Source organism: Papio anubis, chromosome 14 (assembly GCF_008728515.1).
Source record: "Papio anubis isolate 15944 chromosome 14, Panubis1.0, whole genome shotgun sequence".
Taxonomy (NCBI): Eukaryota; Metazoa; Chordata; class Mammalia; order Primates; family Cercopithecidae; genus Papio; species Papio anubis.
Genome location: NC_044989.1, coordinates 70,944,651 through 70,957,695, shown reverse-complemented (window position 1 = coordinate 70,957,695; position 13,045 = coordinate 70,944,651). Strand labels below are relative to the sequence as shown.

The following is a 13,045-nucleotide window of genomic DNA, read 5'->3' as shown; positions in this document are numbered from 1 at the left end:
CGTCATAGAGACCCATCTTTTATCAGCCCCAGGCCAGAAGTAGGAAGACTGATCATTACGATGTGGCCTGCCTGGGAGGTAAGGCGGCAGGCGTTGCAGAATTGATGGGGACTGGGGCACAGGTGGGAAACCTAGTTTAACAAATTCTTCATTGATTCGGGAACCACTCTCCTTGAGCCAAGTCTTGGCAAGCGACCGGCGAAACTCGCAGGTCCCTTTCCTGGCTGCGTTCCCAGCCTCCAGCCTTCCCCGCCCCAGAGATGCCCCAGGAGCGGCCCCTCGATGTAGGTAACGGGCGCCCAGGCGGCTCCGCTCCGCCGCCTAGAGCCTGGAAGCCGCCACTGCGGCCCAGGACAATCCGGCTGCGCGGCGCGCGCCGACCCCGCACGCTAGAGTCTGCTGCCGCACGGCGCTGGCAGTCGGGGGTGGTGTCTGAAGTCAGGCGCTTCCTGCCTTTTCCTTGGCCCGGGTGCCCAGCTCGCGCCGCCAGGCTCTGGGATCCCAGGTCGCCCCGCCCAGCAGCCCGCGCCCTGCTCGGTGCACTCAGCGTCCCCGCCCCTTACCCCAAACCCCCACCCTCTGTGCCCTCTGGGGGGCACCCCCATCGGGGCGGGAGGGGGGGTCAGCCGTGCCCCGGTCGCCGAGTGGCGAGGAGGTGACGGTAGCCGCCTATTTCCGCCCGGCGGGCAGCGCTGCGGGGCCAGTGCCAGCAGAGAGTCGCTCGGTCCTCCCTCCGCCCGCCCGCGCCGGGGGCAGGCCTGGTCTGCGCCTTATTCCCCCGCACCGCGGCGCCGCTCCGCCACTCGGGCACCGCAGGTAGGGCAGGAGGCTGGAGCGCCTGCTGCCCGCCCGCCCGTAAAATGGTCCCCTCGGCTGGACAGCTCGCCCTGTTCGCGCTGGGTACGTACTCTGGCTGCGGCGCCCCCTGCGCCCCGCGACACCCTGCTTCCCCAGGTCCCCGCCGAGCTCCCCTTTCCGGGGGTTTCTGCGCCAGCCTGGGAGAATGGAGAGAGGCGAATAGTCTCAATGGGTTGGCGCCTGGGAGGCAAGGGGAGTCATTAAGAATGACAAAGAGGGGACTGTCCGGTCGAGCGCCCAGGCTTCCCCGGGAAAGTGGCTGCCTGGGCCGTGCCTGAGAACGCCTGGGAAGGGGAAGCGGAGTGTGAACGGGCTTGAACTTTAATCCGCCGCGGCTGTGTGTCTGCTCAGACACATGCCTACACCTACCTGCTTACCTGGCCGCCTCCAAGCCCGGCTCAGCCGGCATCGCTGGCGTGTAGACTCGGCCGCCTCGGAATGGGGGCCGGCGTCTGACGCTCTGCCCGGGTCTTGCCTGCGCCCCTTTGGCACCCCCTGCCCACCCCTAAGCCCCAGCGACAAGCAGAGATGTTCACGATCCGCAGAGGCGCCCTCAATCTCCTTTCAGGGCTCTTGAGCTTTGGGGGTAGGTTTTGGATTTTTGTGCGGATTAATGGTTCCTTTAATTAACTTCCCTGGGAGAAGTGGTTTCGGTGTCAGCCGAGGGCAGGAGCGAAACCCTAGACGGAGCGTTGCCAGTTTCCTTTGAGTATGTCCTTGCCAATGAAGGAGGGATGGGGAAGGGGAGGGGAAGTTGAACCCCTCTCCCGGGTCGGGTCTGCGGAGCGGTGAGCTCTTTGGTGGTGAAGTTCACAGGTCTGTCTGGACGCAGTGAGGGCGCAGCGCCTTGCGCCGCCTGGCCAGCTCTTGCGCCTTGTGCTGGTGGTTCTCTCTGGTGTTGAGATAGCTGATTAACAGTGCAGGTGTCCCGGTTATTGCTACAGTTTTCCGTGAAGTTAATTGTTCGTTCGATATGCCGCGAGTTTAACCCTGTATAGCATGCGGCTCGCTACAGGGTCGTTAGAGTCTGTGGAAAGCCGTGGAACCCCTCACCAGAAATGCCCAGAGCCGCAGCCTCACCCAGCTCCCTGTTCAACTCCAGGGGGTTCGCGACCCCGCCTGCAACCCTGCCCTAGAAACGCTGATTAAAAACCGCAGCAGAAGGGGAGGCATCCTCTAAGAGAAATACAAGGCAGTCTTGGAACCGGATGCTCCCAGCTACACCCTTACCTGAAACTCACCAGCAGGTGACATGGGTATGGGAGGCTTTTCCCCCACTTTTTTGAATAATTGCCTTTTTTGTGTGCATGTATTGACTGTTGCTCTGATTTAAATTTTAGAAAAAGCAATAAAACATTACCGATACAAAGGAAGCTTCCTGGATATAATTATCCCTTGTAGTGTTTTTGCAAATAATAGTAGTAAGTAGTAGTAATAATAACAGCTGACACTATTCGAGCATTTTACTCTGTGTCAGACACAGTCCAAGTGCTTTACATTTATTCATGCAGTTTTCACACCAACCTGATAAAGAAGGTATTAATATTATACTCATTATATAGCAGAGGAAAGTAAAGCACACAGGGTCCACAATTAGTAAGTAGTTGGACCAGGATTGTCAAAGAACATGGAAGGAATATGAATATGAAAAGTCACCTAACTTGTGGTGATTATAGTCCCATCTCTCAGTTTGGGACTTTGCCTTAAAGAGAGATTATGTGGAATACCCTGGAACTTGCTGTTCAATTGAGTTTCCTATTGAATTCCTGGGATCTCAAGGTGGTTATTCAGTAAAAATTAGAGGCAGGAAATGATGAGGCTAAGCACATTTGAGTAAGTGTTTGAAAGTTGTCCCTATACCCCACGCTGCCATCCCAGAATACTCGCCCACGAAGACTGCATTCATTCATCGTGTGATTTTTCTCCTTTGCCTGAATATTCTTTTCAGCTTGATCTTTGTTTCCTTCCTTAAGAAAATGATGTATAAACTTTAAAAGATTGATCAATATGTAAGAGCTGGTTCACACAGTTCCAAAATGTGCGCAGTTGAAAAAAGTGGAGGAAAAAAAAAAAAAGGCAGGAGTAATTTATACCAGTGAGGACTCCTTTTTATTTACATGTCTTTAAAAGAAAAATCAGATCTGTGAGTTCTGTGCATTTACTAGAACTGCTGCCTCCCACATATAGCTTTACTTTGCACGTTTCCTCCAAAGCTGCTTTCCCCTCTGATTTTTCTTAAATAGTTGAAGGCAGTTCCAGGAGAGTTAACCGGTGTTCCATCGCTACCCAAGATCTAGGAAACCTTCATGGGCCTAGTCTGAGAAGGAACAGGCTGTTAGGAGTCTCAGTTAATGTTTGATTACTTGGAACCTGAGCATTGATTAATGTTTTGAGTAAGAGAATGTGAAGACTGTTGCCCACATGGCAACACTGGAAACATAATCCAGGTTCCTGTGGTGGCTGCCCTCCCATGTCAGGTTTCCATCACTGGCAGGCAGACCGCACAGGGGCTTGGCATTTCCAGTTACATTTCCTCCTCTGTGTTCACAGAGCAAGATGTGTCATCTTGGGCAAGTTACTTAGCTTTTCTGTGCCTTGTTTTTCTCACCTGCAAAATGGGGATATTAACAGGGTTGTTGAATATATTTAATGTATATATTAAATATATATACCTGGTATGTAGTAAGAGCTTAATCTCATCATCATCATCATCATCGTCGTCGTTGTTGTTACTTTGAACCCCATAGAATTCCAGACATCATTGCAGGTTATATGAGTTGTATAACTGGGAGAGTTTGTAGGTTTTCATTTATCTCATCTCCAGGCTCTTTACCATTCCTTAGAAAAATATCACCCAACCTAAAAACCTACCTAGGTAATTTCTGGTGAATATTATTTGGCCGATGACAAATTCAAGCAAATCTGGAGGTTCTTTTAGACATCATGAATTCTTTAATTTTTTTATGCAAAGTGTTTGTATCTCCTCTTTAATATTCAACGATCAGTTGTTTATGGAGGTTAGCACTAAGTTCCAGTTTTCTCGTCCGTAAAGTGGGAATAATAAAACTGTGCCCACCTCATAAGCTGTTGTAAGACTCAAATGAGATGGTAAATATGGAAGCTATTTATGAAAAAAAAAAATAAGGACTGCACACAAAATGCAATTGATTTTATGATACAAAAATGGGTTTTATAATCCAGAGATAAGCTTTATTATTTTTATGGCAACTCCCATAAGTAAGGACTGAATGTGGACCTAAAGAATGATGTCATAGGACACGAAGTAGCATTAAGGATGGGCAGAGGCGAAATAGATCACCTTCCCTGTTTAAGTCAAGACTGAGGGACCAGTATGGGAACTGAAATAAGACATTCGTTTTCTCTGTTACTGGATGTGATGTCTTTCAGAGTAGACAGTGGAGGTTTTCCTAGGACACATGTTTTCCGTATTGGGCAGCCATAATTAGGGAGTGTTCGCTTAGAACATGGGCTGTAAAGGTGAATATGGAAGCCTTGGAGGCTGAGTTTTCCATATTTGCTTTTCCAGATTTTGGGTTCCTCAGGATGAAGTGATCCTTCTGTAAATACTCAATGTCCCCTGCAATGGGGACTTTTCTTATAGGAATAAATGATGCTTCTTGTTACTGTTACTGTGGTAACATGAAAAATAGATGACTTTTCCATTAGGCCTATCTAAGGACCTTTTCAAAGTGTGTCTTGAACAAAGTCCTACTCTTTGCACTGCCCTCTAAAAGGGATGGGCAACGGGAAGAGGAGGTTTGGTGAACGGAAATGAAAATGGCTTGTACACACTGAATTAAGCATGTTGTGCTTGATGTCATACTCAAGACCTCTGTAGTATCTTCTACAGCAGGCCTTACATTGGAATAACCTGGAGAGCTGGTTAAAATGGATTGCCAGGCCCTCTCTGCTGCAGCTGTGATTCTGTGGGTGGGAGTTTCGCCTGTCTAACAAGTTCCCAGGTGTAGTTATGTTGCTGATGGGGAGAGGGCAGAAGGGACACTTGGAGAACCACTGCTTTTCAGTCCGTCGCTGTCAGGGAAACGTTTGGCTTAACCAATTGCATCTTACCTAAAGTACGTTCAGACGTTTGTAAATGCCACCGTGAATTTACAAGCTGTTATTAAAGGCAATTCTAAGGCCTGTCTTGCTGACCAGGACAGAGTTAGCCCTCTCACTGAGACCTCTTAATTTTAAGTGTTCTTGTTCTTTATCCATGGAAAAATGTAATGACCCTAAGTTATTAAACTTAAGCTTACCAGTACTAATCATATCACCTTTTCCTTTGGATTGCCAAAAGCTGACCATTGTTTTGCTGCTGTTTCAAATATTTTTAATCACCTAATTTAAAAATATGAACATAGTTCTCTGCTAAAGGGCTAATATGTTTAAGATTGCACCTAGATAGAGGAAGATTGGGAGACTTATACGATGGCTTTTGGTTTTGTTTAGCCTTTTCTTCCCCTTAGGAAATGTCAAGTATAAAAATCTTTCATAGACTCAAGAAAGCCAGAAATCTAGACCATCTCTTAGGAGCTCTTCAAGTTCAAGGCACATTCCCTTTAGAATAACACTAAAAATCTAGGTAAAAACTGGGTAAAATGGTAAATTCTGTTAAAGATTACACATTTGTTGTACTGAGTATGACTTAAGAAATAAATAGTTGCTACCTGGGCTTAGAAAAAGTTGGAAGTTTATTGAGATGGAATTTAATGTATTTTGCTAGTGCTCTAAGTCAGAGGAAGCAAATTTGTTTCACATGGAGCTGCTCCCCTAGTTAAGTGAGTTCTATGCCCAGCACTTTTGGCTTTAAATTTTTTTGTTGTTGTTGTTCCCTTACTGTGAAAGGCTTTCCGTTTTCTTCACCTTCGCGTTTGTACCCTTGAAGTGTTTTTTGCTGGTTAGGGTTTCCTCAAGACGGAACCCCTTTTTGTAACAAGCAGGCTGCCATTGCTTCACCAGTTTTCATCTTGAAATGTGTTAACTTTTCTGGCTGGGAACCCCAGTAGCAGAGCCCTGGCCCCACTGTGTTCTGGTTTGGATTAATGTTGGTTGGTGCTTAACCTCTCTCCTCTATCAGTTTGAGAGCTTCTTCCTCCTCATCTCTGTGTTTGGCACCTCTGAGCACAGGCCGAGCCTCAGCAGGGACCAATAAGTATTTGATGACCTCTTGGGGACTGAGTGCAGGATACTCTGAGGTACTCAGTTGGCAAACACTTGGTGGTATTCATGTTAATCCCGAAAAATTTTTTATTATGACAATCAAGGGAGGTTGCATATAAAGTCTTGCATCACTAATACTTGTAGTCTTCAGGATGGTGTTTTATTGTTTTTAAAAAATAGATTATAATTTAATGTCTTCACAATTGCAAAAACATTTTTTCTCTAGAACACTTGGAAAATTAAGACAAGTGAAAGAGAATGTTTTAATGACCTATATTTCCACCACTGAAAGATAACTGATTTTTTGTTTTAGAACTTGATGGATCTATTCTTTATAGTATACTATTGATCTTTTATAGATATAGGTATCTATTATATAGATAGTATAATATCTATTATACTTGTATTATCTATTATATAGACAGTATAAGTATCTATTCTTATCCTATTCTTATACTATTATATAGATAGGGCAAGTATTCTTTAAAAGCGTATATGTATTCCAGTGGGTTCACACTGTTTAATGTACTTGTTTTTGTAACTTAATCTTTCATAATAGTTTTTTGTTGTTGTTTTTTGTGTTTTTGTTTTTGTTTTTGTTTTTTTTAGATGGAGCCTCGCTCTGTTGCCCAGGCTGGGGTGCAGTGGCACAATCTAGGCTCACTGCAACCTCTGCCTCCCAGGTTTAAGTGATTTCCAGCTAATTTTTGAGTTTTTAGTACAGACAGGGTTTCTCCATGTTGGCTAGGCTGGTCTTGAACTCCTGACCTCAGGCAATCCGCCTGCTTTGGCCTCCCAAAGTGCTGGGATTACAGGCGTGAGCCACCACACCAGCCAACAAACATTTTTTGTGTCATTAAACATTCATCTATAATATTTCTAGTGGCTGGGAAATATTCCCTTGACTATATATATTTTAATGAATTTTGAAGCACTTTGACCGCATAGATTTTTCCTATTTGTCACTATTATGAATATTCCACACATTGTTGTGGGAATATTAACTGATACAACATTTTTTAAAAAGTCAGTGTGGCAATAGCTACAAATTTTAAGTGGGCATAACTTCTGAGTCATCAGTTTCACTTTTTGATATATCCTACATAAATACATGTTGAAATGTGCAAAGAAAAATGTAGGAGATGGTGACTGTTGAATTGTTTGTAAGAACAAGTTGCTAGTACCACACTGCTACAATTATTTAAGGAGATTTCTTAAATCCTTTATTTTTCTATGTCAGTGCAATGATTTACTAGGTAGCTATTTAAAAGATTTAGCTATTAAAAGGTTTTCTGGCCAGGCAAGGTGGCTCACACCTGTAATCCCAGCCCTTTGGGAGGCTGAGGTAGGCAGATCACTTGAGCCCAGGAGTTCAAGACCAGCCTGAGCAACATAGTAAGACTCCCTCCGTGGCTGGATCAAAGATGGCCGAATAGGAACAGCTCCACTCTGCAGCTCCCAGTGAAAGACTCCCCCCAATCTCTGCAAAAAAAAAAGAAAGAAAAAAGAAAAATTAGCGAGGTGTGGTAGCGCATGCCTGTAGTCCCAGCTACTTACTGGCGAGGCTGAGGCTGGTGGATCACCGGATCCCAGGAGGTCAAGGTTGCAGTGAGTCATGATTGAGCCACTGCACTCCAGCCTGGCCCTGTCTCAAAAAAAAAAAAAAAAGGTTTTCATTGGGATGGAGGGAGGAAGCAAGTGTTGAAAAGCATGGTACCTATTCGGCACCATGCTTACTATCTGGGTAACAATGAATCGTACCCCAAATCACAGAATTACACGATATATCCATGTAACAAACCTGCACATGTACCCCTGAATCTAAAAATAAAAGCTGACATTAAAAATAAAAATAAAATAAAGTAATGAAGGGTTTTCACAATACACTAAATTTAAAGGGCAGGTTCCAGTACTATATGTATAGTAGAGTGTCTTGCTCTGAATTGGTTAATTTTTTATAAGAAGCATATATTAAATCTATAGTGCCTAAAGTCAAAGAAGATAAGTAATACAACAGACATTCTTGTACATAAATGTTTGGCACAGCTTTTAATATTTAGAATAAATTTCTAGAAATTGGCCTTTTCTCTCACTTTCTCGACTCTTCCATAACACTGTAAGTTAGATTTAACATTTGCCAAGTTGATTGGAGAAAAATGAACTCAGCCCAGTTTTCGTATTTAGTATTTGTTAGGGTCCGTAAATTTGTTGGACGTTTGTCATTTTGCTACTTGCATCTTAACCTTTAAAAATGTTTTCCTTATTGATTGAGCATCCTTTTCTTGGAGTTTTATAATAACAGTTTATATGAAAAGAATAATAATCCCTTTTCAATCATATATTGCAAGTATTTTCCCCCATTTATTTTTTATCTTCTACTGTTTTGTTTATGGTGTTTTGACATACCTAAGGTTTTTATTTTTATGTAGCAGAAACTATACATCTTTCCCCATTAGCTTTCTACCGTTACTTATATATTTAGAAAAACCTTTTCTTATTCCAAGATACAGTCAATATTTTCTTTTTTTCTTAGAATTCTTTAGTGGTCTCGTATGTTGAAATATTTTATCTCTAATTTTTCTAGAGTATGTTGTGAGATGTAACTCATTTTCATTTTTTTAAACCGTCGACCAGTTAGTAGTCTCAAATGCTATTTATGGAATAATCTACTCTTCCCCCTGTGGTTTGAAATTCCATTTTCTTCATATGATCAATTCTGTTTTTTTTTTTTTAACAACGAAAATTGTTTCTCTGTAAAATGATAAGAAATGGGGCATACTGTCGCATAGGAACTAAGCACACAAGACTTGGACTCTCACAGACTCTGGATTCAAATCTCAGTTCTGCCTTACTAGCAGTTTCTTTTTTTTTTTTTTGAGACGGAGTCTCGCTCTGTCGCCCAGGCGGGAGTGCAGTGGCCGGATCTCAGCTCACTGCAAGCTCCGCCTCCGGGTTTACGCCATTCTCCTGCCTCAGCCTCCCGAGTAGCTGGGACTACAGGCGCCCGCCACCTCGCCCGGCTAGTTTTTTGTATTTTTTAGTAGAGACGGGGTTTCACCGTGCTAGCCAGGATGGTCTCGATCTCCTGACCTCGTGATCCGCCCGTCTCGGCCTCCCAAAGTGCTGGGATTACAGGCTTGAGCCACCGCGCCCGGCCACTAGCAGTTTCAAATGAGACACACTATGCTTTCTTCTTCTTCTTTAAAGTCTCCTTCCAACACTTTTACAATTTTTAATTATTGTGGATACATAGTAGGTATATATATTCATAGCGCACATGAGATATTTTGATATGTAGATATGCAATGCGTAATAAACACATCAAGGTAAATGGAGCATCTGTGATCTCAAGCATTTATCCCTTGTGATACAAACAATCCAGTTATACTCTTTTAGCTATTTTAAAATATAAAATTAAATTATTATTGACTATAGTCCTCTGTTCTGCTATCAAATACTAAATCTTATTCTTTCTAACTATTTTTTGTACCCTCTAACCACCTCTACTCCCATACCACCCACTACCCTTTCCAGCCTCTGGTAACCATCATTCTACTCTGTCTCCATGAGTTCAACTGTTTTCATTTTTAGCTGCCATGAATAAGTGAGAACATGTGAAGTTTATCTTTCTGCGCCTGGCTTATTTTCATATGCTAAATTCTTAAGTATTGGAATCTGTTTATGGAATATCAGTTTGGTTCTGTTATTTTGTATTTTTGCCCTTACTGTGAATTTGTTCACTCGTTTATTCTATAAATTTCATATTTATATCTTATTTATATTCATATTTATATCTTAATGAGTTTTGTTAATTCTAATAGTCCTTCAGTTGATCCCCTTTAGGTTTTCTAGGTGGATGATCATTTAAGCTTGAATAATAACAACTTTGCCTCCTTTCTTTTAATATTTTAATCTCTTATTAAATATCTTATTTTAATCTTTTATTAAATATTAAATTATTAATATCTTAATCTCTTCTTATAGCGCAGACCAGGACTTTAAGAGCATGGTTTCTTAAAAGGCAGTAGATTTCCTTGTATTTTTCATGGCTTTACAGATAATGTTTGTGCATTTAATAGTTAAGCATGAAGCTGACTTTTTGATTATATATATGTATATATACACATATATTCTTTATGATGTTAAAATGTGTGTCTCATCATAATTTACTAAAAGAGTCAGCATTTTTGTTTTGTTAGTTTTTTAAAGCAGGAGGTGATAATGTGTGGGGTTTTTTCCCCAAATGTTTTGAGGACATCGATTGACTCAATTATGTTAAAGCCACCTTTAAATTCTTGAAACAAACCCTTCTTGGCTGTGTGGTATTATTCTCTGTATATACTGCTAGATCCGATCCATTATAAAGTATTCGGGGTTTTGTTTTCTTTTTTAGATTTTGATATCAATATTATGTCAGCTTTATAAAATAAACTTTAAAGCATCTCATCTTTTTTGTGTTCTGCCAGTCAAAGTATCAGGGAAACCAACAGTTTTGTGAAGGCTTCAAAGAAATTGCTATGAAGCTTCTGGCCTGCTCCCTTTTTAGTGGTCAGTTCAAATTTGCTACTTTTTGAGTCAGTTTTGGTAATTGTATATTTTCTTCACAGTCTATTCAACTCAAATTTCTAAAATTTTAGCATAGATTTATAAATGAACTCCTTTTAATTAAAGAAACTTTTTTTTGTATCTGTGGCCCCAGTTAATGTAATTTTTTTTTTTTTTTTTTTTTTTTTTGAGACAGAGTCTCTTTCTGTTGCCCAGGCTAGAGTGAAGTGACATGATCTCAGATTACTGCAACCTCTGTCTCCTGGGTTCAAGCAATTCTCCTGCTTAGCCTCCCAAGTAGCTGGAATTACAGCTGTGTACTATGCATGCCCAGCTAATTTTTGTATTCGTTAGTAAAGACGGGGTTTCACCGTGTTGGCCAGGCTGGTCTCAAACTCCCGGACTTAAGAGATCCACCTGCCTCGGCCTCCCGAAGTGCTGGGATTACAGGCATGAGCCACCATACCAAGCCTAGTGAATAAGACTTTAACAAATGTGAAATAAAGTAAGTATCAAGGCCCCCAAGATAAGACATATTTTAAAGTTTGTTTTTCTTGATGATATTTAGGGGGGAAAAAAACTTTTCTTTTATTTTTTGTTTTTATTTTTATTTTTTTTTTAGGCGGAGTTTCACTCTTGTTACCCAGGCTGGAGTGCAATGGCGCGATCTCTGCTCACTGCAACCTCGCCTCCCGGGTTCAAGCGATTCTCCTGCTTCAGCCTCCCAAGTACCTGGGATTATGGGCACCTGCCACTACGCCCAGCATATTTGTGTATTTTTAGTAGAGACAGGGTTTCATCATGTTGGCCAGGCTGGTCTCAAACTCCTGACCTTAAATGATCTGCCCGCCTCAGCCTTCCAAAGTGCAAATACCCTTCTTTCAAATAAAATTGAAGGAAAAGTTTCATAAGTAACAGTGTTCCCATAAGCTCAGGTTATTTGTAGTTTGTTTGCATACATGCATATACCACAATTGTTATAGCAATGCCGGTTCTGATTTGGAGAGTATATGACATTGTAATTTGTAGCTGAGGCTGCTAAGCAGCATCTTGATGCTCTGTTAAACTTTAAAAAGCTTAAAAACCTCCAAATACACCTTAAAAACCTCCAAATTTACCACCGTGTCCATTAGGTGCACAACCAATGCTTATATGAGAGAATTTATTGTTGGTTGGTTGGTTTTTGTTTATTTTCTGTCTTGTTTTTAAAGTCAGTACTTCTAGGTTAAAACAGTAGATTCTTACAATGAGACCATATCTTCAGCTTGGGTTCCTTAGGGGTTTTACTCTGACTTTGAATGAGGTCAATAAACAATTCTCCTGGGCGCTGAGAGGATAGATGTACCTTTACTCTTTTTCGTCATCTCTCGCCAGGTCTGAGGCATTCTCTTTGTAATTACTGTACTTCCAAGAGGCAGAGGAGATTAACTGGCTAAATAGTTCAGGTAATGTGGTCACACAAAAGCGGCTGAAGCTGATAAACAAGGGGTTTGCAATTACATACTTTCCTCCCTTCCCTCTCCCAGTTCTTAGCAACTAACAAGGAAAACTCAAATTTATGATATATTTTTTTTTTTGATTGACAGAGCTTAAGATCTGTAACTTCTGCCACGGCAGCAGCCCTGAGGAATTGCAACATGAATTATGGTGTGCATAACCTGTCCATCTTATTTGTCAGTGAGCGCAGCTGAAAACTTTGGGCTGGAACCCTTCTCACCTTGGGATGGTTTCTGGGTTTTAAATTTGCAATGGAGGATCGCATCATCAGGCCGGTCTGCGTGCTGTATGCACTCCCTGCCAGCAGATTTCAACAATGACAGATGTTTTTTGCACATAGCAGACCTCGGGTGTTATAATTAGGGTTTCAGGGATGAATCATAGGTCCCTGAACTGGAGTGAAAGCAAGCCTGGGGCCTGAGCAGTTTTTAGGAATGTGAGGTAAACTCATAGATCACACAGATGGAGAATCCTTCTGGATTTGGGCTCTTTCTGAATCTCATCAAGCACTCTCCTCCCCCAACAAAGAAAACCCTCAAAACAAGCACACCCCTGGGCTGGCCTCTTCTCATTCATAGAACACGTAGAACACATGCATCCTCTGCTGCCATCTCCCTGTGTGAGCTCTTCACGACAGGCTCCTTTTCCACCAGCCTCAGTTCAATCCTGCACATTGTTTTCCCAAAATGAAGCAGAAATCAGAATCTGCAAACGGTGTAAAAACACCCCCAGACTGACTCACCAGACACATCCTCTTACTAGGTTTAACTACCAGGTGTCCTACCAGCCTTCTTTCTGGGCAAGGATACAGATATTTGTAGAGTCGTTTTTTTCCCTTCACAACATTGCTAGATTCTGTTTTAAAATCTGCTTTTTGCTTACAGTATGTGGGGAAAATATTTCTGTGGCAAACATATATAAATATATCTATAAACTATTAATTTTTAATGGCTAGGATATA

The 13,045-nt window shown here is 42.1% G+C and overlaps 1 protein-coding gene across 2 annotated transcripts in view; it reads left to right on the top strand.

Moving 5' to 3' along the window:
* The first annotated feature begins 626 nt into the window (after positions 1–626).
* Positions 627–13,045, top strand: part of TGFA (transforming growth factor alpha) — a 107,978-nt gene continuing 95,559 nt past the window's right edge. Inside the window, exon 1 of one of the 2 annotated variants that reach the window (XM_009184381.3) lies at positions 627–900. In XM_009184381.3, the coding sequence (XP_009182645.1) occupies positions 861–900 (40 nt within the window). In that variant the 5' untranslated portion in view covers positions 627–860. The remainder of the gene's footprint in view (positions 901–13,045) is intronic. The other variant, XM_009184382.2, reaches the window with a different exon arrangement.